The 26,184-nt window shown below is 51.2% G+C and overlaps 9 protein-coding genes across 9 annotated transcripts; 6 read left to right on the top strand and 3 right to left on the bottom strand.

Annotated features, from left to right (window-relative positions):
- Positions 1-914: 914 nt before the first annotated feature.
- Positions 915-3,942, top strand: BO86DRAFT_77662 (alpha,alpha-trehalase). The gene is made up of 5 exons (XM_025677669.1): positions 915-1,342; positions 1,415-1,490; positions 1,559-1,680; positions 1,735-3,473; positions 3,548-3,942. Exons 1-5 carry the CDS (start codon positions 1,214-1,216, stop codon positions 3,678-3,680), a joined length of 2,199 nt encoding a protein of 732 aa, XP_025532987.1. The 5' UTR covers positions 915-1,213; the 3' UTR covers positions 3,681-3,942.
- Positions 3,943-4,536: 594 nt separating this feature from the next.
- On the top strand, positions 4,537-7,468 carry BO86DRAFT_385085 (hexadecenal dehydrogenase). The gene is made up of 5 exons (XM_025671027.1): positions 4,537-5,037; positions 5,151-5,381; positions 5,466-6,265; positions 6,340-6,699; positions 7,099-7,468. The coding sequence occupies exons 1-5, from the start codon at positions 4,892-4,894 to the stop codon at positions 7,146-7,148; spliced, it is 1,587 nt and encodes a 528-aa protein (XP_025532986.1). The 5' UTR covers positions 4,537-4,891; the 3' UTR covers positions 7,149-7,468.
- A 108-nt stretch (positions 7,469-7,576) lies between these two features.
- Positions 7,577-10,197, bottom strand: BO86DRAFT_405968 (putative AP-3 adaptor complex subunit mu). Its single transcript, XM_025674139.1, has 3 exons — positions 10,122-10,197; positions 9,647-10,066; positions 7,577-9,551 (listed from the first exon to the last, which is right to left on the bottom strand). Exons 1-3 carry the CDS (start codon positions 10,163-10,165, stop codon positions 8,030-8,032), a joined length of 1,986 nt encoding a protein of 661 aa, XP_025532985.1. The 5' UTR covers positions 10,166-10,197; the 3' UTR covers positions 7,577-8,029.
- A 176-nt stretch (positions 10,198-10,373) lies between these two features.
- Positions 10,374-11,032, top strand: BO86DRAFT_77644 (uncharacterized protein). The gene is made up of 2 exons (XM_025677668.1): positions 10,374-10,563; positions 10,631-11,032. The coding sequence occupies exons 1-2, from the start codon at positions 10,437-10,439 to the stop codon at positions 10,810-10,812; spliced, it is 309 nt and encodes a 102-aa protein (XP_025532984.1). The 5' UTR covers positions 10,374-10,436; the 3' UTR covers positions 10,813-11,032.
- Positions 10,876-12,324, bottom strand: BO86DRAFT_385083 (uncharacterized protein). Its single transcript, XM_025671026.1, has one exon. The coding sequence runs from the start codon at positions 12,038-12,040 to the stop codon at positions 11,252-11,254; it is 789 nt and encodes a 262-aa protein (XP_025532983.1). The 5' UTR covers positions 12,041-12,324; the 3' UTR covers positions 10,876-11,251.
- Positions 12,325-12,689: 365 nt separating this feature from the next.
- BO86DRAFT_405966 (putative SNF2 family helicase/ATPase) lies at positions 12,690-16,798 on the top strand. Its single transcript, XM_025674138.1, has 5 exons — positions 12,690-13,036; positions 13,138-13,155; positions 13,220-13,363; positions 13,425-16,394; positions 16,453-16,798. The coding sequence occupies exons 1-5, from the start codon at positions 12,917-12,919 to the stop codon at positions 16,564-16,566; spliced, it is 3,366 nt and encodes a 1,121-aa protein (XP_025532982.1). The 5' UTR covers positions 12,690-12,916; the 3' UTR covers positions 16,567-16,798.
- A 241-nt stretch (positions 16,799-17,039) lies between these two features.
- BO86DRAFT_352346 (putative chromatin remodeling complex subunit (Chd3)) lies at positions 17,040-22,083 on the top strand. The gene is made up of 3 exons (XM_025669475.1): positions 17,040-17,749; positions 17,811-21,378; positions 21,432-22,083. The coding sequence occupies exons 1-3, from the start codon at positions 17,366-17,368 to the stop codon at positions 21,953-21,955; spliced, it is 4,476 nt and encodes a 1,491-aa protein (XP_025532981.1). The 5' UTR covers positions 17,040-17,365; the 3' UTR covers positions 21,956-22,083.
- Positions 22,029-22,575, bottom strand: BO86DRAFT_77532 (uncharacterized protein). Its single transcript, XM_025677666.1, has one exon. The coding sequence runs from the start codon at positions 22,381-22,383 to the stop codon at positions 22,102-22,104; it is 282 nt and encodes a 93-aa protein (XP_025532980.1). The 5' UTR covers positions 22,384-22,575; the 3' UTR covers positions 22,029-22,101.
- Positions 22,576-23,181: 606 nt separating this feature from the next.
- BO86DRAFT_77595 (uncharacterized protein) lies at positions 23,182-25,460 on the top strand. Its single transcript, XM_025677667.1, has 3 exons — positions 23,182-23,955; positions 24,033-24,108; positions 24,161-25,460. The coding sequence occupies exons 1-3, from the start codon at positions 23,512-23,514 to the stop codon at positions 25,270-25,272; spliced, it is 1,632 nt and encodes a 543-aa protein (XP_025532979.1). The 5' UTR covers positions 23,182-23,511; the 3' UTR covers positions 25,273-25,460.
- The last annotated feature ends 724 nt before the right edge of the window (positions 25,461-26,184 follow it).

Raw genomic sequence — 26,184 nt, 5'->3', positions numbered from 1 at the left:
AAATCCAATGCCAAGTCGGATCTGGTACGACCGCAGCAATGTGCATGGACCAAATCGATAAACAAATCCAGTACATGATGCAGGAGGGGAAAAAAAGACAAGACAGGCAAGCAAGCACCGTACCCAAACGGTGGAATTGGTCTTCAACCTTGATTCAATTACTTCTTTTGGGCTTCCTTGCTTCTCTGTGGCTCTGTCATGTGCCTCTTTTCTGCTCTCTTTTTGTGTACAGGTGGTGGGTGAAACGCGTCCACCTCACCTTACTGTACTTACTGTGCTTCGATTATCAGACACACAATTGTGGTTCCCCGCCGCCGATTGCTCTCTTATCGCACCGCTATCCAACGCCACGTCAAGGACGCAGAGAGTCAAGCGTGAGCAGGCATCGTCTAGATAGTACCTTAACCATTTCTATCTCGAGGCTTCGGGAGATTTCGCACCGGCCGATACAGAGCTGGCTTATCATCATTGGAACCGAAGTCAGCGGGCGAAATACCAACAAGAATTCGCTATTGAGTGGAGCAGGCGACATCATCGGTTCGTGGCGTCATAGTCTCCAAGGGAACCTCATTCTCGCCTTCTCACGTCTCGCCCGTCCACTTCTTCTCTCTTAGGACATCTCATTGAAATTCTGTGATTTAAAAAAGAAGATACGAATTCAGACCAGCCCGAGAAAGTCTTTTCTACCCCTCCCCCTTTTTTCTGTTTTATTTTATTTACAACAACATTCTGTTTGAGCTTTGTTGTTCGAGTGCACACCGCTCCTTTTTTCCCCCACGCGATAACCCTCAATTACTCTGAAAGAACCCACCCCCGAGTGTGACGTACCCCGAGATTCCGCGGACGCCAAAACTTCGACTCGTGGCCAAAAATATTATTCCTCTTCTCCCGGGTTCATCCATCCTCTTTGTTTAGCTGCACTTCAGCAGACCCTGGAAGTACATCTACCTTTGGTCTGCTTCTACTTTCCACTTATAGGAATCATTCCTTGTGATCGTGATCCCAGCTGGTATCTTTCAATACGAACCAGCTGTCGTTCCCAGCGCCACGAACGAGCCTAGCGTTCTCAATTATTGGCATCCTTGTGCTACCCCCTTTAGCCGGCAAACCAACAGCAACCCCTGCTCCGGTCCTCTTTTGCCCTAGTATTTTCTTTCGCCTCACCTGTCACTGAGCAACTTTTTCTCCCCTCCATCTTACATCCCCCCCTCCGATGATGAGCTCTTCAAGCGCCCAACACCGCCGGAACCAGTCGCTTGACCCATTTTCAGATCCCGACGTCTACTACGGAGGCGATGATGGCAAAGCGCGCATCAGGGATCGCAAACGAGCCTTCTCCTCGGTATGTACAACGGACTGAGTCAGATAAGCCCACCACAAGCGTGGCTGACCATTTCTCGATTTTCAACCACAGACTTTGAAGTCCTTCAACCGGGAAGACATTCAAGAATTCCTGGGAGGCGGTTTCCCAGCGAGGAGAGCCAGTCACGGTACGTACGAAAAAGAAGCATTTCTTGGCTGCACCAAGGTACCTTTGACTGACGCATCTGGACCACAGATGAGACCCCGTCAAACGACCGCAAATTCCTTATCGATGTCGATAAAACACTACACGATCTCCTGAAACGGGAAGACACGGATCAGAACATGCAGATCACCATCGAAGATGTCGGCCCAAAGGTAGGAGCGGATCTGTTGTGGGCTACATTCGAATGACAGCTGACATGGACGAAGGTCTTCTCCGTAGGAACAGCTGCATCATCGGGATACAACAGATTCGACTTGCGAGGCACATACATGCTATCCAATCTTCTCCAGGAACTCACAATCGCCAAGGACTACGGTCGGAAGACTATTGTTCTGGACGAGGCTCGTCTGAGCGAGAACCCAGTCTCCCGTCTGTCCCGCCTTATCAAAAACTCGTTCTGGACCGCCTTGACCCGGCGAATTGACGGCTCGAACATCGCTGAAGCGGGTAGGGACCCCAAGGATTGGACCGATGACCCCAGGCCTCGGATCTACATTCCTGTGGGGGCTCCTGAGCAGTATGAGTACTACAAGAAGATTGCAGAAGATTACCCTGAGCTTCGCCTGGATGTCCAGATGCTGGATGCCAACATCACACCCGACTACGTGAAGGACCTTAACAGCAAACCTGGAATGCTGGCCTTGGCGATGGACAAGACGGTTGACGAGGCTACCCAGAAGACCGAATACACCGGAGTCCCGTTCGTAGTGCCGGGCGGAAGATTCAACGAACTGTACGGCTGGGATAGTTATATGATCTCGCTCGGCTTACTTGTCAGCGACCGCGTTGACTTGGCCAAGGCCATGGTGATCAACTTCTGTTTCTGTATCAAGCACTACGCCAAGATTCTGAATGCTAACCGCTCCTACTACCTGATGCGCTCTCAGCCGCCATTCTTGACTGATATGGCACTGCGTGTGTACGAGCGGATCAAGCTGGAGCCTGATGCTATGGACTTCCTTCGCAATGCGACTCTCGCCGCCATCAAGGAGTACTACAGCGTCTGGACTGCGGAGCCACGGTTTGACCCGGTCTCTGGCCTTTCGAGGTATCGCCCTCAAGGCAGTGGTGTCCCTCCGGAAACGGAGCCGACTCACTTCTATCATATCCTTACTCCTTATGCTGAAAAGCACGGGATGTCCTTCGACGAGTTTGTCCAGGCCTACAACGAACGCAAAGTCCTGGAGCCCGAGCTTGACGAGTATTTCTTGCATGATCGAGCCGTGCGAGAGTCTGGACACGATACCAGCTACCGTCTGGAGAAGGTATGCGCTAACCTGGCCACGGTCGATCTTAACTCGCTCTTGTACAAGTATGAAGTGGATATTGCGCGGGTAATCCGCACCTACTTCAAAGATAAGTTGGAAATTCCTCCTGAGTTCCGGACTGAGGCTACTAAGGACATCGCCTTCGAGTCCTCGTCGGTGTGGGACCGTCGCGCCCGACGCAGAAAGATGCGCATGGACACCTATCTCTGGGACGAGGAGAAAGGCATGTACTTCGATTATGACACTGCCAAGCAAGAACGAACGAACTACGAGAGTGCCACCACCTACTGGGCGATGTGGGCAGGTCTCGCGACGCCGCAACAAGCGTCTCAAATGGTCAAGGCTCTCCACCGATTCGAAGCGTATGGTGGTCTGGTGTCAGGAACCGAAGAGTCGCGGGGCGTTGTCGGTTTAGATCGTCCCAACCGGCAATGGGACTACCCCTATGGCTGGGCGCCTCAGCAGATGCTTGCTTGGACCGGACTGATCCGGTACGGTTACCAAGACGAAGCCGAACGCCTGACCTACAAGTGGCTGTACATGATCACCAAGGCCTTTGTGGATTTCAACGGGGTGGTGGTCGAGAAATACGATGTCACTCGACCCATTGACCCACATCGGGTGGATGCCGAGTACGGCAACCAAGGCGTGGATTTCAAGGGGGCTCCCCGTGAAGGGTAAGAATTCCCGAGTTGGACGACACGAAGCTATTTTTCCCCTTACGCGCAGCTCACTAACTTATTTGCTTTAGATTTGGTTGGGTGAATGCCAGCTACGTTTACGGATTGGAGATCCTCAACGCCCATCAACGACGTGCTCTTGGAGCCATCACCCCTTACGAGACGTACAACAAGGCTGTCAGCGTGCAAGATGAAATCTTGTAAGCGCTTTTGACTGACATGTCTTGAGTGATTTGTCTCTGCCTCGTTACGAGATTTTGAAATTCTTTCTATATTTCCCGATGATTTTGGGGTCGAATCTTGGAAACGTTCTTTCGTTTTGCGGTCTCGGCTTTTTGAAGGCTTATTTAGATGGACTTGAAAAGCGGTGGAGATAGAGTATAATGGGTCTGCTATATTTCCTAAATAGTGAATGTTTCTTCGGATGTTGGGCGGTTGGGATGCAGCAGAAGGGAGCTTGTTAAGATCTGGAGGAGGACCTTGAGGGTTTGCTTGTTTGAAAGTCGGAGTTGATAGCCAGTCGTACTGCGTGCGACGATGAGTGATGAGTTGAATTCAAGCCAGCGTTGTTCTGTTTGATGTCTGTGAGTGATGGAAAGGGGGGGAGTAATGAGTGGGCCATGGCTGTGATTGTCAGGTCTGTGCAACAGAGCGTACGCTTTTTTGTCTTTTACCTTTTTAAGTTCTGACTTTCGTATCAGTATCTCTTCATTTCCGGACGTGTCTTTTTATAACTTCTCTAACAGCCCATGCAGGAACAGGGCCGATGCGACCCGCCAATGGCCATTGCTGAAGCTGTGCAAAAAAAAAAAAAAAAAAAAAAAAGTAAGGAGGGGATGAAGCGTGGTCTCAGTCAGTGTGCGGACCAGGCTAAACCTTAGCCAAAACGTTAGTGTAGTTGGACTGTTAGACTGTTACTTTGTTTGACTTTGGCCGAAGCTAAGCAGTTGACAGAATCCACCGAGGTGTTCACTTTGTTCACTTTGTTCACTTTGGACGTGAACATGATTGAAGACGGGCTGCCGACCAGCCGCGGTCCGTTCAGAAGCGGGGGAGCCTAGGGAAATGCCCCGAACCCGGCTTGGGTTTGGCCGCATGTGCTTCACCACTAACCCTTCCACTAACACCACTAACACTGTTCTATGGATCACTCCCGGACTCTCTTGTCGGCGCAATTCCTCCATCCGGTCTCTGTCTCTTCCATGGTCTGCCACACCATGACGATCATTCTACTGATTTAATCCCGGGATGATCGCCTGGCTTTGTCGCTCATTCCCCCCTACTTCTACTTCTACTTCTATTTCTTGGTTCACCTCCGCTCTCTTTCTTGCTGGCTGGCTTTTTCTATCCTCCGTCCCTCCCCCTCTCTCCTCCGCCCAACCTTTCCATAATTTAGCTATTCAACAATCGCAACAATGGGCGCAATAGAGATCCCTCCTTTCGAAAATACTCCGATCGAGGAGATTCAATCCCGCGTCTCGACGGTACGCAAGACTTTCAATGCACACAAGACCCGCGATGTGGAGTACCGGCTGGTCCAACTCCGCAAGCTATACTGGGCGTGAGTTTTTTTGGTTCCTTCTTCTCCCCCCCCCCCCCCCCCCCCGGAGCGAAAAGCAGAAGAGACATGGACGAAGGAAGGCATAATGCTAATCTTTCCCCGGTGGCAACAAGTGTGAAGGACCATCTCGAGGAAATGCGCGAGGCGCTCCGACGGGACCTCAACCGACCGGATTTCGAGACCGAGCTCGGCGACACCAACTGGGTCCTGAACGACATCGTTTTCGTGTGTCGCAATCTGCAGAAATGGGTCAAGGATGAGAAGGCGGAGAATATCGATATCACTTTCAAGTTCGTGAGCCCGAAGATCCGGAAGGATCCTTTGGGTTGTGTTTTGGTTATCGGGTATGTCTGGCCTGCCTGCCTGCCGCTCACTATCTTGGTTTGCGGGGGGAAGTTCGAAATGAGCTAATTGTGGATGGATCATAGTCCATTTAATTACCCGTTCCAGTTGACGCTGGGGCCGGTGATTGGTGCCATCGCCGCCGGTTGTACTGTGGTGGTCAAGCCTAGTGAGAAGTCCTCCCACAGCGCATCGGTGATCCAGCGGATTATCGAGGCAGCGCTCGATCCGGAGGCGTACACGGTGGTGCAGGGAGGAGTCCCGGAGACTCAGGCGCTCCTGGCGGAGCGGTGGGATAAGATCTTCTTCACCGGTAGTGCGAATGTCGGCCGCATCATCTGCAAGGCAGCTGCGCCCCATATGACTCCCGTCGTGCTGGAGCTGGGCGGTCGCAACCCCGCGATCATCTCTAAGAACGCGGATCCCAAGCTGGTGGCGCGTCGCATGCTGTGGGGAAAAGTCACGAATGCCGGACAAATCTGTACGTCGCAGAACTATATGCTCGTGGAGAGACCCATCCTGCCGGCGGTGGTGGATGAGTTCAAAAAGGCCTACAGCGAGTTCTTCCCGCAGGGAGCCAAGACCTCCCCCGACCTCAGTCGCATCATCGATGATGCTTCGTTCCAGCGAATTAAGAGGATGATCGACAACACTAGGGGCAAGATCCTTCTGGGAGGAACGATGGATGAGAAGGAGCGCTTCATCGAGCCTACACTCATCCAGATCGACTCGGTCGATGACTCCCTGGTCGCCGAGGAGAGTTTTGGTCCCTTGTTGACCATTCTCCCCGTCGACAGCATCGATGAGGCGATCGAGATCGCCAACGGCGTGCAGTCCACGCCTTTGGCTCTCTACCCATTCGGCACCAAGGCCGAAGCCGAGAAGAGTATGTGACCTTTTCCCTTTCCCTTTCTCTCCTGGATATACCCAGTCACGCAAACTAACCTCTCTTTCGTATAGTTCTCTCCAAGACCCGCTCCGGAGGTGTCTCCATCAACGACGCCGCGCTGCACATCCCCACTCTCGAATTCGGCGGTGTGGGCGAGAGTGGCAGCGGCTCCTACCGTGGCAAGGCCAGTTTCGATGTCTTCGTGCACCGCCGCACCATCACCACCAGCCCGGGTTGGATCGAATCCGCGCTGGCCATCCGCTACCCACCCTTCGGCAAGAAGCAGGAATACTTCATCAAGGCTGGTAGCCTGACGCCGGACTTCGATCGCAACGGACAACAGCTCCGACTCGGCTGGCTCCGCTACCTCTTCACGCTCGGCGGTGGATCCGTCAAGTCCGGCGTCACTCGTGCCACCATTGTTGCTGCGGGTGAGTGATATCTTTTTTTTTTTTTTTCTGCTTCGCACGTATCAGTGTCATCATTTTGGATTTGTTACCCCATGCGCCATCTCGGTCGCACGCAGTCTTCTTACTGTCCGCATCTCCACCGGCAGAATAAGGGCCGACTCGCACACTCCCAAGTTCGCGTGGGAATCGAATCGATCCTTTCGGCCTGCGTACATTGACCTGATGTGTTCGATCCCAACTCTCGCTCTGGTGGTTTTCCGTCTGTGATGGCATGCCCTTTTTTGCCTGGTGTCACATGATCTAATATACTGTGCTCTGACATCTATTGTTTAATCTTTAATCCTCGACCCACAACTTTGGACATTCCAAAACCAAAGAAACTCAAACAAACGATATATACTTACCATATTCTATCTCCAGTGGCATACCTCGCACTCCAGCTCCTCGACCGCCGAGGTTCCAAGCTATGAATCAATTTCCTCCCCGGTGATTGTCAAAGTTACAGTCCAATGTCTATCTACTGATCATTTCTTGGTATGGTTTTGGTGCATTGATGTCTCTTCGGGGTGGATTCTTTTCTGATATTCGAAATTTCTTTGGATTTTCTGATCTGGCGCCATTTTTTTTTTCTTTTTGCTTTGGTTTGTGCTTTAGGGTGTGGTCCGATGTTTATGATTATGTATACTATAATTTGCCTCCTGATGGCAGGAGGATTGAGGGGCAAATACCATCTAGTGGGGGGGGAGTAGCTAGCAGGCTAGCTAGCCGGCGCGACAAATTTGAAGTATGATCGATCATGATTACTATCAGTGACTTTCATTCAGAACGTAGGCATCTATTCTATCAAGTATCTTCTGAGTCCATCCATACGCATCTACTTAATCTTGAGAAAATGGTCCGGTGTTTCTGCATCCGGTGGATTCAAATGTCTATTTATCATCATTGCATGTCACGTCACATCTCCATCCCTTATCAAGATAGTTAGTGGTAGTATTGGGCGTCATCAAGAAAAAAGCAAACCCATCGCGTTCCACCAACAATTCCTAGGTTTTTGGAGCAAATGGTCTATGAGCCAGAAATTTGGAAAGAGATGGCGGGAAAAGACTTGAGAAGATGTGAACAAGGGGTAAGCAAAAAAAAAAAGGAGAAATTGTGGGGTGGGGATAGATAGGCAACCCGACCATATACAGTGAAGTGGTCGTGACAGGGTAGCTAGGCCGTTCCAATGTAGGTTAGGTTATGTTTCGCGATGTTCGGAGGGTGGAAGTGCGCAATGTGTGTGTAATGCATCCCACAGGGAGCGGAGGATGTGGGATGAATTGTTCCCTCAAATCCCGGGGCCTGGGGCCCGCTAACACCGCCTCTCCACGCCCTTTTGACTTACGCATAGGTACTTCACCCCCTTGTATGGTTTGACGCCTTCGCCCAGGCCGCGGCTTTTCCGCGGGTCGATGTTGAGGCTGTCGACTTTGAGGCCGGAGGGGAGCCAGCCGCGCACGGAGAAGGAGACGGAGGCGGAGGTGGGCATGAGGATGGCGTTGAGTTGGGTCTTGGTCTTGCGGGGGGCGGTGTGGAATATGTTGGCTGGCTGGCGGTCTTTGGAGGGTTTGGGGGAGGAGTTGGAGCGGAGCTTTTCTGGACGGGCGTGGCGGGGTTCGGTTTCGGGCTCGGCACCCGTTTCTGGGGTAGTATGTTGTGTTTCCCCTTCGGCTTCAGGGAGGAGTGTTGATGGTTGTGAAGGAGCTGGAGGAGCTGGAGTTGACGGCTGGGAGGGGTCGGAGGAGGGGTAGGGTTGGGGTTGTTCGGCGTCCAGGAGGTTGTTGGGGTCGGCGGCAGGAGAAGCTGGTGCTTCGGCCTCTGCTGCAGCCGCCGCGGCTGCGCGAGAGGATTTCTTGACAACCTTCTTCTTCTTCTTTTTCTTGGTCTTCCGTTTTGTGGTGCCCGTTTCCGGGTCCTGATATGCCGTGGTTGGGTCATAGTAGCCCTGGAGAAGGTTGGCGTCTGCATCTTCCAACTCGTCTTCGGCATCGTCCTCATCGTAATGACCAACCACGCTACACCGCAAGGTCGCGGTGCCGGAGACAGTACCGGCGTCTTTGGTCGGGATTCGCCATTCGAGCACCTCGCTCCCCGGAGAGTACAAGGCCTCTCCGCGGCTGGCTTGCATCTCTGTGATATTCCGGACCGACTTGGGGATGGGAACCGTAACAACGACCTCTTCCAAGGCAGGTGCCGCGGAGTTCCCGCCCCCTCCGAGGAACGAGGGGGTCGATGTCCCTGACCCACTGCGCCCGACTCCGGGCCGGTTGGCGGATGTGTAGCCCGGAAAGTTGGTGTTGAGAATCAGGCGCACTTCGAACTCGGCGCCTGTTGGGCCGAGAGACTTGCGAACATCCACGATAGCCGGCAGGAAAAGCTTCTCCATGTGGGTGGGAGGTTGGTCAAGGTTGGGGTCAAGCGGCAGGAGATCTACCTCATACCCGGCGAGGATGAATCGACCGTCCGGTGGAACAAAACTGAGCTCCCCCGGCCGTTCCCGCCATCGCGCTAATCGCACACAGGGGTGGAAGACAGGAAGCTCCAGCTTCCGCCCCAAGACTTTCTGGCCGCCGGGTGCCGTTAAGGAGAGAAGGAGATCTGGGACACCGGAGACCTTCGCAGTAAAGGCGATGGTGCCGGAGGCCAAAGCAGATAGCAGACGACCGGACGGGGCGATAGTGACCGACAAAGACTCGATTATGTCAACATATATCTCGTTTGAGGTATGACGAACACCAGATTTCCGCCAAGGTATCGCGGGACCTTGTGCTGCGGCGGCGGACGACAAAGATTGCTTCAATGCGTTGGGCTGGCCCAGGATTGGTGTGGATGAACTATTTTGACGGGACCACAAGGGTTAGTATAATTGACTAAGAGCTCCGTATGCCAAGTTGGCGGGGTCATTCATCGACAAGGTATAGTCACTCACCCAGCCAACCCAACCCCGCCCAAGAGTTTCCCCATCCATCCTGGCATTTCAACCACCTCCTGCAACATGTTGGGCTCGGTGTTGCACACGATGCCGCCATCGCACATCTCGTAAAGTAGCTGCGCGACCACATCGTAGTTGGCCTGTAGCTTTGTTGAGAGCAATGGCGCCCCAACGAACTCCTCGAGGACATCGACGACTCGATGTAGAAACTCCAGCACCAGCAGCGCTTCCGAGTCAACCTCGGAGACTGCGATGAAGGTGAGATTCGACTGGACGATGGAAAAGACGGTCACCGGTGGAGTCGCACCGGGCAGATACAGCACTGAGGGGCGAGGGGCCGCATGAGCGAGAAAGAGAGAGCGAATTACTGGTGCGGAGGGCGGACGGGAGCGGTAGACCTGTTCGACGATCGGATTGCTGAAGGACAGAACGTCAGTAGCTGGGGAGATACGGAGTGTTTAGAGAAACAGACGTCTGCTCATCATAAATATAAAGCGCATCGACTTGGCCGCTCATGATGGCGACCTAACTCGACGGGGCTGGGGAATCGGGGGGAGGGGGGAGTGGGCGGTCATGGTCCGTCCGGGCGTGATGGTCGGGGAAGGGAAATGAGGCCATCCGCCTCCAAATCGCCCGCGTTCTGCCGCTCACCTCCGCCTGGGTCATCGGATGAATCCGATTGATTTCCCGTCTCGGGGATTTCCATTGTATGAAGTGATTTATTGTCCTCCATTCATAAATACCTACTCACCCCATACTACCCTTCCCTCTTCTGTCTTCGCCCAGCATGCCTTCCTCCTCCTCCTCCTCCTCTTCCTCGAATGAAATTGAGCGCTGGGATGTTCAGCCCAAGGATGCGAAGCGCATGCTCGCCGAAGAATCCTACGATGACTGTCTATCCTGCCGCATAACAGGTTGGTTTTCTCTCCTTCTGCTTTAACTCGCTTTAAAGCCCCGGTGGTTAAGCCTCAAGGAACACAGGATCTGCCGCATTCATCGGCCTCGGTGTCTACAGCTACTGGACGGGAATGAGCAACCTCAGGAAGCAAGAAAAGACAATCATGCAAAGCGCCACCAAGTACAAGATGGGATCTCGACGTCTCGGCATTGCGACTATCTCCGCAACCCTGGTCGGCATGGGCGTTTGGAGGGCTTTCAACTAATACCCAGGTTTCAAGTTTGTGATTTTTATTCCACTCAGGGCGTTATGTATATCAGCTCAAATGATTGAAACTACTCTATGATTGATAAGAGTCACGTGTGAATGAGTGCATGAAATGTTTATACGTTTAGCATTGACACGAGCTGCCTCGTCGGGTATCGCCAAAGCCTGTTAACCTCTATAGATTCGATGATTATGAATCAAAAAGAAAGAGAAATGAAAGGTGGTTGAAGGTGGATATGAAGAAAGGAAACACAGTGGAGGAGGATAGGATGAGCGTGAAAACGGGAAGTAAGATAAAATGACCGTGGCCTGAAGACCGCATGCAATACTCCCACAAATGCACCAGGATAAACAAAAAAAAAATGTATCAATGTAATAATAACCGCTGCGTAACCATAGGAATATGAACTTCGTCTGATCGTCGATACAATATTCTTTCAGGTGAAGCGGCCTCGCTTGCCGCCGCCGAACAAGTCTCGATTCCCGAGGCCAGACAGGTCGAAGAAATCCGGCACTGCGAGCTTGCGTTTCGAGCCAAGTCCGACGGAGGACTCGCGAGTGGACGATCGAGGGTTGGGTCGTGAAAAGTTGTTGTGACGGGTTTGCTGCCGGCCATTTCGAGGCAGTACTGAAACGCTGACGGGCGCCCCGTCTTGAGACAAGGGTGTTGAACTATCCGAGGCTTGCATATCCATATCTTGTTCTGGTGGGAAGGCTGGTCCGGCAGTGAAAGTAAAGATCGTAGGTCTGTCGAAGGTACTAGGTTCGGATGATGGAGGGGAAGACGGTGGTGATGAAGCCTGGGGTGGCGGGGCGCTCGGCTCGTCGACTGATGGAGATGCTGACTTGGATACTTGTCGTGTCGGTTCAGATTCGGGCTGTGCCTTGCGAGTTGCAGCAGAAGTTGTGCCTCTGGTTTGTTTCTCAACCTCGTCGTCGTCGCTATGGGCACCGATGCCGTCGCTCCGTTCCGTGGCCCACTGTCGAACCTTCCAGCCCTCTCCATCACCCAGCCCGAGGTTCTCCCGATCTAGAAAGTGCAATAGGTCCTCAATGGCTTCTTGGTAGCCTGCTTGCTTGGCTTGAGCTTGTTCGTAAACGGCATTCTTGTAGAGGTTGGTGACTGAGAGGGCAGCCGCCTTGAACGATTGAAGAAGCTGCTCAGGGGGCTGCGGGCGGGGTGTCGATTTCGGCAATGAAGTGTTCAAAGATCTCATTGAGTCCATAATGAAGTGAACTGCAGCAGAAGAAATAGCGTTGCAGGAAACTTGAGACAAAGTCTTAGAAGACGGCGACGTCGTCACAACCGCCACTAGGAGGGGTGACTTGAACCGTGCGTTGGCTGCCAACAGGGAGCGGGCAATTAAATTACTCGAAAGGGTCAGGAAGCGCGGGTAATATCGAGATATTCCAGAGATATGTTCACAAAGGTGACAGTACAAGTAAGGATGATGCAAATAAAGGAGGAAAGAAAGGGAGTGGGAGAGTGAAGTAGACACACGATGTTGACTCAAGGATGATTCGATCGGGAGAATGTTGGCGCAGCTGATCCTTCTTTGCTTCTGACCGGGTAACGTGACCCACAGCGGGGAAACTTGTTTTCCGCTCTGCTCTTCTGGGCAAGTGCCTTATCCTGCAGTGCGGTGCGGTGCCAGCGTGCCCTGCAGTACGGGACTACGGTCGGAGTGACCTCCTCCTCCTCCCGAGTCCCGACTCGAATGCCCCCCCCTCTTTCCTCCCCTGCTGACTCACATCTTACTCACCCTAAGCTTGCGCGTCTCCCCGACCAATCAGCGCGTCAAGGGGCCGCGCTTCGCCGGCGAATTTCCATTTGCCATCCCGGCGCGACTGCGAGGCGGTACTTCTTTCGTCCTTTCATCATCCTCCGTCACTACGATTGTTTTTCACCCTACCTTTGTCCTCCATCTCAAAGACAAATTGTGGGACCAGGCTTGTCCTCAATCAGCCCAAACTCAGAGGAGTGGCAATTCTCTCTCATCAGTCCTTCTCACTCGCTCCATATTTGTCCGATTGCATACTCTCAGATCGCGTTTCTGCCGATATAGTTGAACCTGCCTGCGCAAGGTGCGCTTTGGAAAGTCATGGCTCCTTCACACATTCCGACCTCCGACCCGCCGTCTCAGGCAGATACCCCAATGACCGATGCGACTGCAGAGCCCATCACGTCGGTGCCAGTTGATAGGCCAGACGCGCAAATGACGGTAAGTGCGCGCATTCATGCCATGAGCTATACCTGCCAAACCATGTCACATATCTTATAAGGAAGCTTTTGCTAACCATCAGAGCGTTTTGTAACTTCCAGGACACTCCCGACTACACGGTATTAACGCTCCGATGTTGAACACTGCTATCAACGCATAGATGGGCTGACGGGCGCGCAATAGGATACTGATACGAACCCCAACACCACGGCGAGCAGTGTTGCAGGCGACGCACCGCCTTTGGATGGGCGGAGACGACGATCCGAAGCTTTTCACATGAGAAAAAGTATCCTGGGTAAAAAGCACGGTCGCTTGGACGAATCAATGGTAGGTGGATATGCTACATACCCATGCACCAGCATCCACTCGCTCATGTGTGTGACTATAGGAAGATGATTCTATCCGTCGTTTTCGCTACCTCCTCGGCCTCACCGATCTATTCCGTCATTTCATTGAAACAAATCCGAATCCGCGAATCAAAGAGATCATGGCTGAGATCGACCGGCAAAATGAAGAGGAGGAAGCAAAAGCTAAAAAGAAGGGATCAGCTCGCTCAGGTGGTGCGAGTGCCGACAGACGTCGCAGAACAGAACAAGAGGAAGATGCTGAGCTTCTCAAAGACGAAAGGAGCGGCGGCGAAACAGGCACCGTTTTCCGGGAATCCCCGCCCTTCATCAAGGGAGAGATGCGCGACTATCAGGTTGCCGGTCTGAACTGGCTTGTTTCCCTTCATGAAAACGGTATCTCTGGGATTCTGGCGGATGAGATGGGTTTGGGCAAAACGTTGCAGACCATCTCTTTCCTTGGCTACCTCCGACATGTCTGCGGAATCACAGGACCACACCTTGTTGCAGTCCCGAAATCAACACTTGACAATTGGAGGCGAGAGTTTGGAAAGTGGACTCCTGAGGTGAACGTCCTGGTATTGCAGGGTGACAAGGAAGAGCGGCATCGCTTGATCAACGAGCGCCTTCTGGACGAGAACTTCGATGTTTGTATCACCAGTTACGAAATGGTTCTTCGCGAGAAGAGTCACTTGAAGAAGTTTGCTTGGGAGTACATCATCATCGATGAGGCTCATCGTATCAAGAACGAAGAGTCTTCGCTGGCACAAATCATTCGTGTCTTCCATTCTAGGAATCGACTGTTGATTACTGGTACTCCTCTGCAGAACAACCTGCACGAACTCTGGGCTCTCTTGAACTTCTTGCTACCGGACGTCTTTGGTGATTCGGAGGCTTTCGATCAGTGGTTCTCCAGTCAAGATGCTGACCAGGACACTGTGGTGCAACAACTCCACCGCGTTTTGCGGCCTTTCCTGCTGCGCCGTGTCAAGAACGACGTGGAGAAGAGCCTGCTTCCTAAGAAGGAGATTAACCTATACGTACCCATGTCAGAGATGCAAGTTAAATGGTACCAGAAAATCTTGGAGAAGGACATCGACGCGGTAAATGGTGCTGCCGGCAAGCGCGAATCGAAGACTCGTTTGCTAAACATTGTCATGCAATTGCGCAAGTGTTGCAATCACCCATACCTTTTCGAAGGCGCCGAGCCAGGTCCTCCGTACACAACCGATGAACATCTTGTGGACAATGCGGGAAAGATGGTTATCCTTGATAAGGTTCTGACGCGCATGAAGAAGCAGGGCAGTCGCGTGCTCATTTTCTCCCAGATGAGTCGTGTTCTCGACATTCTGGAAGATTACTGCGTCTTCCGAGAGTACAAGTATTGCCGCATTGACGGTACGACCGCTCATGAGGATCGAATCGCCGCCATTGATGAGTACAACAAGCCTGACTCGGAGAAATTCATCTTTCTTCTTACAACAAGAGCAGGTGGATTGGGAATCAACCTGACAACCGCCGACATTGTTGTTCTTTATGATAGTGATTGGAATCCCCAGGCGGATCTACAGGCCATGGATCGTGCTCACCGGATTGGTCAGACTAAGCAGGTTGTTGTATTCCGATTCATTACAGAAAACGCTATTGAGGAAAAGGTTCTAGAACGTGCGGCGCAGAAATTGCGGTTGGACCAGCTCGTTATCCAACAAGGGCGTGCCCAGCAGCAAACCAAGAATGCTGCATCGAAAGACGAGCTCCTTGGCATGATTCAGCATGGAGCTGCCAACGTCTTCACCCAGAAAGGCGCAACGGGGTCTTTGTCTACGGAGAACAAATTGTCTGAAGATGACATCGATGCTATTCTGCGCAAGGGCGAAGAGAGAACCGCGGAGTTAAACAAGAAGTACGAAAAGCTTGGAATCGATGACCTCCAGAAGTTTAGTTCGGAGAGTGCGTACGAGTGGAATGGTCAAGATTTCGCCGATCGCAAGAAGGACATTGGAATTAACTGGATCAACCCAGCCAAGCGCGAGCGAAAGGAGCAGTTCTATTCTATCGACAAGTACTATCGTCAGGCTTTGGCCACCGGCGGCAGAACAGCTGATCCTAAACCGAAGGTTCCGCGAGCCCCCAAGCAAATCGCCGTCCATGATTGGCAATTCTTCCCCCCTGGGCTTCAAGAACTTCAAGAGAAGGAAACTGCGTACTTCCACAAAGAGATCGGCTACAAGGTTCCTCTATCGGATGGTCCTGATGAAGAGCTCAGTGAGCGTGAAGCCGAGCGCGACCTGGAGCAGCAAGAGATAGACAATGCTGTGCCGTTGACGGAAGAGGAGCAGGCACAAAAGGCAAAGATGTCCGAAGAGGGCTTCTCTACCTGGAACCGCCGTGATTTCCAGCAGTTTGTCAATGGCTCGGCCAAATTCGGTCGCACTGATTATGCCGGCATTGCTACCGAGGTGGATAGCAAGGAGCCGGATGAAATCGAGGAGTACGCTCAAGTATTCTGGGAACGATACACCGAGATCCAAGACTATCCTAAGTATCTTCGCGTCATTGATCAAGGCGAGGAAAAGCTGCGCAAGATGAACCATCAGCGCAAGATGCTGCGCAAGAAGATGGAGATGTACCGCGTGCCCCTTCAACAGCTCAAGATCAACTACACGGTGTCGACTACTAATAAGAAAGTCTATACGGAAGAAGAAGATCGATTCTTGTTGGTCATGCTGGACAAGTATGGGGTCGATGGCGAGGGTCTCTATGAGAAAATCCGTGACGAGATTCGCGAGTCTCCCCTCTTCCGCTTCGACTGGTTCTTTCTCAGCCGGACACCTGTCGAAATCGGGCGTCGCTGCACCACACTATTGAATACTGTCGCTAAGGAATTTGAGACCACCGAAGACGGAAAGGCGAATGGGGAAGGTGGCAAAGGTCGCGGGCGTGATCGGGACGAAGAGGAGGTTGAGAATGAAGAAGAGGCCCCTGCAAAGAAGAAAACCAAGGGTGGTGCAGTTGTAAGTCAAAACCTCTCATTGATAGCTTCCGCATAGTTCTTACTGACGCCCCTCGCAGAACAAGCAGGTGAAGGCCGTCAAGGGTGGCAGCAAAGCAAATTCGGCCTCCACGTCGCGGGCTGCTAGTGTTTCGTCCAACGCAGCCTCGAAATCGAAGAGCCGGAAAAAGTGATGTCTCTTACCTTGTGCGGTCTCGGCTTCAAATGACTAAGATTTTATGACTTTTCTGTAGACTGTTTGGGAAGTCTTGACAGAGGATGGGACTTGTTGGTGCATCATGTTTCATATATGCTGGGTTGGGCGTTGGCAAATAAATGCCACTGTAGTCTATAATGTTACTTTTTCATCTTCCCACCTCGAGTTTCGGTGGCATGTAGATCAAGGCGTGTCAGTGTGGATTCTTCAAGTTCATGCCGACTTCTTCCTTTATTTATCATTCACTTAAACCTGATCATCATCCAAGATGAGAGGCAGTAGAGCACAGCTGAGGAGAGAGTATGCCGTCTACCATCTACCACAAAAAGCAATTCTACCTGTTTCGGCGGTTTCCACCGCCCGCCACTTCTAGATAACTGTAACCAAGTCCCTGATAAGATAGGCGCATTATCTTTATTCCTTTCCAAATCGCGTCAATAGAACGCGTCCGCATGATTTAATCAATATCACCGTCTCGGAAACAGAGGAAGCTGGTATACATTTTCTCGACGATGAAGCGGCACATTTCCCTTCCTTCCTTTGTGCACAATAGTCATTCGTTTCGACTCGCTTTCTAGAGCCTTCAGCCGCAGTGTTACCTTATCACGGTGTCAACTCATCCTCAACATTTGATTTCAACAAATAACTCAACCTCTCTTCGTCCGACTATACAGGCTCACATAGGACTTCCATTGCCATCGCCCGCTGATGCTTCAATCCTGAAATATTATTCCCTGGACGGAACAGAAGTTCATAGCGAAAGACCGGACCAGCACATGTCGGACAACTCTGATAGCGAAGGCGGCCTTGTTGGGGAGCTTCTTGCCAGGTTCAAGAGCGGCCCTGCTGTTCGCACCTCGGAAGCGCCTCAAGATGGAAGTGCCTTGAAAGAGTCTGGAGTGCCAGAAATTGAGGCATCTGAGGATGATTTCCCACCTCAGCAAGATTCACCAGAACGCAACCTAATCCAAGAAAGCCCATTAGAGCCTCGGCTACCGCGGCCTGTCGTTGAGGTTCCACTTGCCCCCAGCAGTGTTATCGAGGACTGCGAATACCTACCTGGACACTTTGAGGCTCTCTACATTATCAGCGAGGAGGTTTCTGAGACAGAGGGCGGGCTTCTGTATCGGATTAGGCTGAAAAGTGGCGAGATTCTAAAGGTATGTTGCACTTGCAACCTTTTTGCCCCTATATTGTGTCACTAACCGTCCCATCATCCAGGCTTCATCCGAGCAGCTTGAAACTCTCAATAATGGACGACAAGCCCTAACGAATTTCTTCCAATACGGTCCCAATGAATCAGCCTCATCTCAATCCCCCGACACATCGGAAGAAGACTCGGACTTGTCCGACGCAAGAAAGCGGACCAGGAGAAGCACCCAGCGGTCTACCCGGGCTAAAAACACTGGATTCACAGCTTTCTTCGGAAACTTGAGTAGCGATGACGAGATAGGCCATCCACGACGAGGAGGCTATTCTTCCAGTGAAGATATTATCGCATCATCTGGTACAACAACAAGAAGGCGTCGCATGTTACGAGCTCGAAAGAGCAAGTCGCGCTCAGAGATCTTGCTATCGGACGAAGAAAACAGCCGCCGGAGTACCCCAGCAGGCACGCGTCAGTCGACAAGGACTCGAAAGGCCTTGCGGAAGAACCTGCGCGAACGGAATGAGGACGAAATCTCCGAGAATGAGAACACACCGAAAAATCATGAAAAGTACTTCGGTGCCAAAGAGAGGTTTCAGAAGATACCAGAAAATGATCCTTTCCGAGAAAGACACCGCGGCGCTTGCACGAGATGTCATGTTATCGGAGACGATCATGCGAAAGGACCTCTCGTATTCTGCCAGGGATGTACCAGCAGTTTCCACCATTCATGCCTGGGTCCCCGGGCTGCCCGAGACCATCTAGTTACTAAAGTCACCGAAGATTTGTTTGTCCTTCAATGCCGCAACTGCTTGGGAGTTGCTCATTCAAAAGACCCAATTGTACCTCATCAGGGTCATTGTGCTATCTGCAATCGCGAAGGGAACATGTCAAGGCCACTGCGGGATCGTCTAACGCCGAAGCAGGAACAACAGTCTCGGCAGCAGAACGGTGGGAAGGATCCTATAACTTTCATCGATATGTCGCGGGTCAATAATGTGGCTAATTTACTATTCCGTTGCACTACTTGCCATCGAGCCTTCCACTTCGAGCATCTATCTGACGTCGCTCATCTTACGTGGCATTGCCAGGACTGTGCTTCAGTCCCGGGAGAAGTCGGTGCTATAGTTGCCTGGCGACCAGTCGACCCAAAGGCGAAATTTGCAAAAGAAGCGGAGCGGGAGTATCTTATCAAATGGAAAAACCAATCCTACGGCCACGCGACCTGGATGCCTGGAAGCTGGGTATGGGGCTTTGTTAACCATATCATGCGTCGGGCCTTTCTCAAGAAGAACCTCGCACCGCAAAGGACTATCGAAGAAGCTGTTCCAGATGATTATTTACGGATCGATATCATCTTCGACGTTCGCTATTCTAGCTCATCGCCGCCTGGAGAAAGCAAGCAGCGGTCGTACGAAGCAGACCTGGAGCGGATTTACAATGTGTCTCAGGTATATGTCAAATTCAAAGGCCTTCCGTATGAGGAGGTGGTCTGGGATACACCTCCTGATCGGAATGATGTGGAGAGATGGGAGGACTTCAAAGCTGCTTTTGCGGACTGGGTCAAACGGGAATATGTCCGTCAGCCGAACCAAGAAACCTTGAGAAGACATCTCGCCAAGAAGAGAAAAAAGAACTTCCAGACTGATCTGGTCAAAGACCATCAGCCCACCATTATGACGGGTGGAGAGATGATGGACTACCAACACGATGGTGTCAATTGGCTCTACTACATGTGGTTCAAACAGCAAAACGCCATTCTTGCCGATGAGATGGGTCTTGGAAAGACGATTCAAGTCATTGGCTTCATGGCTACCCTGATTCAGTACCACAGATGCTGGCCTTTCCTGGTGGTGGTGCCTAATTCCACCTGTCCCAACTGGCGCAAAGAAATCAAGTCATGGGTTCCTTCAATGCGGGTTGTGACATACTACGGGTCTGCATTTTCTCGCAATCTTGCCAAAGAGTATGAGATGTATGCTGATGACGATCCTACTCTCCGGTGCCACGTCGTCGTGACTTCGTATGAGACGATGGTTGATGATGCATCCCGCAGATCCCTGGCAAAGATTCCCTGGGCTGGGTTGATTGTTGACGAAGGCCAACGGCTCAAGAACGACAAGAGCCAACTTTATGAAGCACTGTCGCGAATCAGATTCCCGTTCAAGTTGCTTTTGACGGGCACTCCGCTACAAAATAACATCCGAGAACTATTCAATTTACTTCAGTTTTGCGACCCGTCAAAGAAGGCCTTTGACCTCGAACAAGAGTACGGCACGCTTTCACAGGAGAATATTACGAAGCTGCATGAAATGCTACGGCCTTTCTTCCTGCGACGGACAAAAGCGCAAGTGCTCACATTTCTTCCTCCAGTTGCCCAGATTATTGTTCCGGTCTCGATGTCTGTGGTACAGAAGAAACTATACAAATCTATCCTTGCCAAAAACCCTCAATTGATCAAGGCTATATTTCAGCGCAATGGGGCCAAGGCTTTGAAACAGGCCGAAAGACATAACCTGAACAATATTCTCATGCAATTGCGCAAATGTCTGTGTCATCCATTCGTCTATAGCAGAGCCATCGAGGAAAGAACTGCTGATAGGATGAAATCCCATCGGCACTTGGTGGATGCAGCTGGTAAACTTCAATTGTTGGAACTGATGCTCCCAAAACTCAAGGATCGTGGCCATAGGGTCCTCATTTTCAGTCAGTTTCTCGAAAATCTCGACATAATCGAGGATTTCCTCGACGGAATGGGTTTACCACATCTTCGCCTCGATGGTAGAATGAATTCGCTCGAGAAGCAGAAGACTATCGACGATTACAACGCGCAAGATTCGCCCTACTTCGCCTTTCTTCTCTCGACTCGGTCTGGTGGAGTCGGGATCAACCTGGCTACTGCAGATACTGTGATCATTATGGACCCGGACTTCAACCCCCATCAAGACATGCAGGCGTTGTCACGTGCTCATCGGATAGGGCAAACGAACAAGGTTCTTGTCTTCCAGCTTATGACCCGGAGCAGTGCCGAAGAGAAGATCATGCAAATAGGCAAGAAGAAGATGGTCCTAGACCATGTTCTTATTGACCGCATGGTGGCGGAGGAAGATGACGGGCAAGATCTTGAGTCTGTCCTCCGTCATGGAGCTCAGGCCTTGTTTGATGACGATGACTCTGGCGATGTACAATATGACTCTGAGTCTGTCGACAAGCTCCTTGATCGCAGTCAAGCCGAACAAGCCAAGGCGCCGGTTGAAGGTGACCCGGAGTCTCAATTCAGCTTTGCTCGGGTGTGGGCAAACGATAACCAGAATCTGGAGGATCGCCTACAGGAGATGACTGAGCAGACTGAGCAGGCGGTACCCAATGCTGACATCTGGGACAACATTCTGCGCGAGCGAGAACAAGCTGCAGCTGAGGAAGCCACGCGAAAAGCGGAGACATTTGGCCGTGGAAAGAGGAAGCGTACCAATGTTGATTATGGCAAAACTACCAGGGAATCGTCCCCCGTCGATGATCATATAATGCGGCTGGCAGACAGCGACGGGGAGTACCAGGCAGAAGACGCCGTTAACTCCGATTCCGACTTGGCCCCTGAGCTAGACCGTGAGGAACTGGCGATCATCCCCAAAAGGACTAAAGGTAAGTGCTCGGTGCTATTAGGGTTATCCGATTTTCACTAATGCAAGCTACAGTTCGGGAATTCGAAAGAATTGCTCCCATCAACTTGCCGCTGGCCATGGATGGCAGTGCGGAACCTGACCAAACTCAGCAACCAACTTGTATCGCATGCAAGCAGGCTCATCCTGTTGGTTCTTGTCGCTTGAGGTTGGCTGGTGTTGAGCATTGTCCTCTATGTGGTCTTGCCCACTACGGTTATTCGCGCACATGCCCGCACCTGAAGTCTGATGCACAAGTCGCCAGGATGCTGGACGCTATAAAGCATAGTACTGAAGACAAGGAGCTCGTTCTCCTAGCGAAAAAGTATTTGACTGGTATTCGTGGCAACCTTGCACATCGCAAGAGAAAGGAGGCCAGTAAGGCTGCAGCAAGCGGTGCGACTCTTCCTGCCTCCACCTCTATTGCAACCAGCTCCTCCGTTATCGACCTCACTACTGAACATCGTATGCAGCCACCTGGTCCAGCATTGATGAATCCTGTACAGTCTTTCCCCTCATCTACTCAGATACCTCAACACCATCCTACCAACAGGGTGTAGAGTGTACTTGAAACAGCACGTGACGGTGGTGATTTTGTTATTTTGTTCTCTTTCCATAGAGATTGATTCAGCGTTAGTTGGCTCAAGGGTCTCGGAGTTTGTGATATCATAGCATTGGCAGGAGTTGCATCAAAAAAGCTATGTAATTACATTTTGTTTAGACAAGCAATGGACCTGAGGCAGATAAACTGGGTCACATGTTCGTGATCTTGGCCTTCCTTCCTTCCTTTCTTCCTTCCTTCTGGTTGGCTCCGCTGGTTCAAACCAGAACATCCAGCCGACTGCATCTCGTTTGGGGATATCGATTTCAGAAGCTCAAAGTAGACTTCATCTCGTTTGTTGCCCTCCTCTTCTTTCCGCGCATCGCGCATTGCGTATTTGCAGAGACTCTTCGCAAGGCCGTTTGTGGATAATGCTGATCTGCTCATTCGTTGGATCGTTCGTGTCACCAACGTCACCCGCCGATATAATCGTTACTTTCTCCCTCCACGTTGCCAGCAGACCGCATCAAGGCTTATCGGAGATTGAATGTCAATGTCAGGACTGGAAACGAGATATGGGTTGACCCTCTCAGGGGACACTCTTTCAGGGACAGCAGGGGCAAGCAAAGCATATCTGTCTATCGACTTGATCCTCGACCTTTGGCCGTTGAATTCACCCGGAATCAATTGATGCAAAAAGATAACATGGCTTAATTCAGAGGTATGAGGATGGTGGAATTAGTCCGGCACGAGATATCATCCAGAGGCTGAATTAATGGGAGAGACAGCAATTGCGCCTTTTCCACTGAAGCGGACCAAAGCCCCCATAACATGCGACCAGCGAGGAGGCTGCAGCCATCCGGGACGGTTGTACTGGCGAGCATCATCGGACAAACACTGACGGCATTTAGTCATGGCTGGATCTGGACCCTGCGACTGCTCTTATCCTCTGCGGAATCTTCGCGCTGGTATTTCTTTTTCTTTTTCTTTTTTTCTGGTCTTTTGCCAATTCTCGGCCGGTTGAGAATCTTGTGATTTGCATTGGATTCTCTGGGCGGCGAACATTAGATGTGTTCTCAGCCTGGCTTTTTATACTCTTGTTCCTATCGCTTCTTTTTTGCGTGACTGTTTCTGCAGGGTTATTAGTGATATAACACCGATCTCTGCAAGCTCACACACCTGGGTTACTCTTGTTCCTGGTGTGAATGGTGTATCGTTCTCTGTGTGGTGTTATCAACCCCTGTTGCCAACGCCTGTCTCAGTGAATGTCAACTGATTTTTGCGGACCAGTGATTCACTGATCTTTAACACAGTCTTTCTTTCTGTTTATTTCTCTGGATTCTCTTCTCTCTTCTCTTCCTTCTTTTGATCTCTTCGCTGTGATCGTGTTCCCCTCTTTACTTTCATCCATCTACCTCTATCTCTCCACCATCTGTCTTTACACTCTTTCCTTTTCATCTCCCATGGCGATATACTTCATCTTCTAGCATAGGTTATATCGCTTCCTGACACTCAGCTTCTCATCCGTCTATCCCTGCCAAAGACTGGGTTGCAAGTTCGCGTTGCCAAGCAGCCATGTCTTCGCCGATTCGCCCTCAGTTTTTCTGTACTCGCCCAAATGGCACCCTCACCCCCCTGGTTGCTGTCGACGAGCTACCCTCACATATCTCAATTCGCGGTGCTCCCCGTACCCTCTCGCCAAGCGAAACTCAAGGCATGACTAGTTTGGGAATTGTCAGCTCTAGATTACAATTCTATGTCCTCGAAGGCGCTCTCTCAAATACAACTCGCGCGTCATCCAGTAACGCACCTGGACACCGCTCCCGCGACAATGATGTGCAGGCGACGCTTATGAGTCTTGCTTCCGATGAAAACATACCAGTGAGTCAGAGAGTTGCTATCAGTGCGCTACTGCAACATGGTCTATCTCAGAACTGGTTTGCGACACCTTCATCATCTAGCGGCTGGCTGGTCCCAAGCAGCAATGTGAATCCCCCAGGAAACGGTACTGCTAGACAGGTACGTGTTACTTGATATGCGACACGCTAGAAAGGCGCCAAGTTCCAAGGGAATGAACTTGACTAACCCTCTTGCAGAGTCCCCACTACAACTCGAAGAAAGAGTACTGCTCTTATTGGATCCGTCATGGCGAATGCGACTATCAGCAACAAGGCAAGCGGCTCATATTACATTGGGATAACATTGACTCTAACATTTGCCATAGGATGTCTCTATAAGCATGAAATGCCTCACGATTTGTCCATGCTAGAGAAGCTTGGTCTGCGCGACATCCCTCGCTGGTACCGCGATAAGTACAATATCCCCAGCCTACTTCCCAATGGTCATGGACATCCTCGTACCCCCCTTAACCATACACTCCCTGCACCCGATGGTGGTTCCTATAAATCACTTCCGTATCACCCGCGCTTGGGTATGAATGAAGCCCTTGACGCGCCTGAGATAAAGAAGGAACCTGAACAGGAATTTGCTGCAAACCAGCTCTCCATTCAGCAATCTCCATTGGGATTCCCTGGTGCCTCAAGGCTCGCTTTGCCGGCGATGGACGTAGCGAAGACTTCTAAGGCTCAGAGGGTAGAGCCAAAGCACACTTCCAGCTCCAAGAATCTGGCTCTCAGGAAGCTCGATCTTCTGTCTTTTGAGCCGCTCCCGGAGTTTGACTACTCATCCTTGAAGCCTGCCAATGGAAACAACTCGCCTGCTTTTGATCATCCACACGCGCAGAACAGTACTGCTTACAAGAACGCTGTCACTGATCCGTTCGAAGGCAACTGCAGAGATTCGCGTGGAAGTTTCGGCAGTATCCAACATTTCTTACCTGCCTCTCTTGGTATCAATCCGTGCCAGGGTTCAAGCATCTTGCGGGATGCTGCATCTCAGGGACGTTCCAAGAAGACGCATAGGTCCCGTCGTTTGTATCAACCTCGATCACAGTTTCCAACGGAAGACCCAAGCTCTGAGATGGAAGAGCGAGTCGCTGGGGCGAGTTATTCTAGCCAGGCCACTCTTCCGTCGAATTGTACATCGCCTGCCTCAAGGGTCACATTCGGGACTTTCGATTCTCTCCAGGCGCATGTTTCCCCGGGTCTCATGCATGGATGTGCCGCATCCGAGCCGCCTACTCGAGATGCTTCCCCTGCTACACACTCTAGTACTGCTTCATCTGAGTCCAGCCCTGGAAAGCGTCGCAATCGCGTCAAAGGCAAGAGCCACAAGCCCAATTCCGGCACCTTTGGTCAGAAGGTTTATCGCCAACGCTCTGTCGGATCTTCCGAAGATGAATTTTTCGGCGGCCTGTCCATGGAAGAGGAGAAGTAAATAGAGACCGGAGGGTGCTCACATATTTATGGTCCGAGGCTTTCTTTTACTTGATCGAAAATCAGCTATTTGCTGACTCCCCATCACACATAAATATGCGACTTTGCGGCTTTTCCATGTGCTACAATGCGAACTACTATGATATGCTACACGGGATCTCCTTTGCGGAATAAATATACCTAGAAGGAACGGAGGACTCCCCACTTGACTTGACGTTGACGTTGGAATGAGAGAAAACGGAGGTTCTGTTCGCCTACTACTACTAATCTAGCCTTGAAGGCGAAACCTGTATCCGAACACAGTGCTTCTTTCCCGGCGCCGTTCGCACATCATGTGTATGCTGTCAATACTATGCTGTTGTTGTATTTTCTTTCTTCACATTCTGCTTCCAAGTTTCCTCTTTTCCCAGTTTTCATTTTCGTTGCCTCTACCCCGCTCTCTTGTTCGGAAAGACACGGTCTCGTGTGCGAAATGTAATATAGCAGAGGTCAAGTCTATATTTGGATGGGAGTTGGACGGAGGCGATGGATTCGAACATGTGAAATATGGAGCACAGGCATGCCCTGATGCAATGAAACAGCCGTTAAGCTTTGCAGACACTTGTACCCCTCTTGATAAATCTCGAACATGATGAATCTTTTTAGATCGTGTAAGCACCTTTGTACTCTGGTAATGCGTGGATCCTCTCTTTTCCTTATCGCTCGACGGGAACACAACCAGGACCCCCGCCCTCCCAGTGCCATATCTGTGAAGATGGAATGAAGTATAATACATTGATATGATGATTCTAGTACAACCCTGCAGAAAAGAGCAATTTGCGCCACCCTGTTTTGATCTGAGCTTACAGAGATTTCCGGGAAATTCGAAGACAAAATAGGAGAAAGGACCAGAAGAAAGAAAACCAGAAGAAAA

The sequence above is a fragment of the Aspergillus japonicus genome, assembly GCF_003184785.1.
Source record: "Aspergillus japonicus CBS 114.51 unplaced genomic scaffold BO86scaffold_2, whole genome shotgun sequence".
NCBI lineage: Eukaryota > Fungi > Ascomycota > Eurotiomycetes > Eurotiales > Aspergillaceae > Aspergillus > Aspergillus japonicus.
This window is presented reverse-complemented; position numbering and strand designations above follow the sequence as displayed.

Coding starts and splice junctions, on each gene's coding strand:
- BO86DRAFT_77662 (XM_025677669.1), top strand. CDS start 1,214: ATGATGAGCTCTTCAAGCGCCCAACACCGCCGGAACCAGTCGCTTGAC. Junction 1,343..1,414: donor GCAAACGAGCCTTCTCCTCG/GTATGTACAACG, acceptor TTTCAACCACAG/ACTTTGAAGTCCTTCAACCG. Junction 1,491..1,558: donor AGCGAGGAGAGCCAGTCACG/GTACGTACGAAA, acceptor TCTGGACCACAG/ATGAGACCCCGTCAAACGAC.
- BO86DRAFT_77532 (XM_025677666.1), bottom strand. CDS start 22,383: ATGAGCAGATCAGCATTATCCACAAACGGCCTTGCGAAGAGTCTCTGC.
- BO86DRAFT_405966 (XM_025674138.1), top strand. CDS start 12,917: ATGGCTCCTTCACACATTCCGACCTCCGACCCGCCGTCTCAGGCAGAT. Junction 13,364..13,424: donor GTCGCTTGGACGAATCAATG/GTAGGTGGATAT, acceptor GTGTGACTATAG/GAAGATGATTCTATCCGTCG. Junction 16,395..16,452: donor AAACCAAGGGTGGTGCAGTT/GTAAGTCAAAAC, acceptor CGCCCCTCGCAG/AACAAGCAGGTGAAGGCCGT.
- BO86DRAFT_77595 (XM_025677667.1), top strand. CDS start 23,512: ATGTCTTCGCCGATTCGCCCTCAGTTTTTCTGTACTCGCCCAAATGGC. Junction 23,956..24,032: donor GAAACGGTACTGCTAGACAG/GTACGTGTTACT, acceptor ACCCTCTTGCAG/AGTCCCCACTACAACTCGAA. Junction 24,109..24,160: donor ATGCGACTATCAGCAACAAG/GCAAGCGGCTCA, acceptor CATTTGCCATAG/GATGTCTCTATAAGCATGAA.
- BO86DRAFT_385083 (XM_025671026.1), bottom strand. CDS start 12,040: ATGGACTCAATGAGATCTTTGAACACTTCATTGCCGAAATCGACACCC.
- BO86DRAFT_352346 (XM_025669475.1), top strand. CDS start 17,366: ATGTCGGACAACTCTGATAGCGAAGGCGGCCTTGTTGGGGAGCTTCTT. Junction 17,750..17,810: donor AAAGTGGCGAGATTCTAAAG/GTATGTTGCACT, acceptor CCCATCATCCAG/GCTTCATCCGAGCAGCTTGA. Junction 21,379..21,431: donor CATCCCCAAAAGGACTAAAG/GTAAGTGCTCGG, acceptor TGCAAGCTACAG/TTCGGGAATTCGAAAGAATT.
- BO86DRAFT_385085 (XM_025671027.1), top strand. CDS start 4,892: ATGGGCGCAATAGAGATCCCTCCTTTCGAAAATACTCCGATCGAGGAG. Junction 5,038..5,150: donor CTCCGCAAGCTATACTGGGC/GTGAGTTTTTTT, acceptor GGTGGCAACAAG/TGTGAAGGACCATCTCGAGG. Junction 6,266..6,339: donor CAAGGCCGAAGCCGAGAAGA/GTATGTGACCTT, acceptor TCTTTCGTATAG/TTCTCTCCAAGACCCGCTCC.
- BO86DRAFT_77644 (XM_025677668.1), top strand. CDS start 10,437: ATGCCTTCCTCCTCCTCCTCCTCCTCTTCCTCGAATGAAATTGAGCGC. Junction 10,564..10,630: donor TCTATCCTGCCGCATAACAG/GTTGGTTTTCTC, acceptor CAAGGAACACAG/GATCTGCCGCATTCATCGGC.
- BO86DRAFT_405968 (XM_025674139.1), bottom strand. CDS start 10,165: ATGAGCGGCCAAGTCGATGCGCTTTATATTTATGATGAGCAGAC. Junction 10,067..10,121: donor TATATTTATGATGAGCAGAC/GTCTGTTTCTCT, acceptor TCTGTCCTTCAG/CAATCCGATCGTCGAACAGG. Junction 9,552..9,646: donor GGCGGGGTTGGGTTGGCTGG/GTGAGTGACTAT, acceptor CCGTCAAAATAG/TTCATCCACACCAATCCTGG.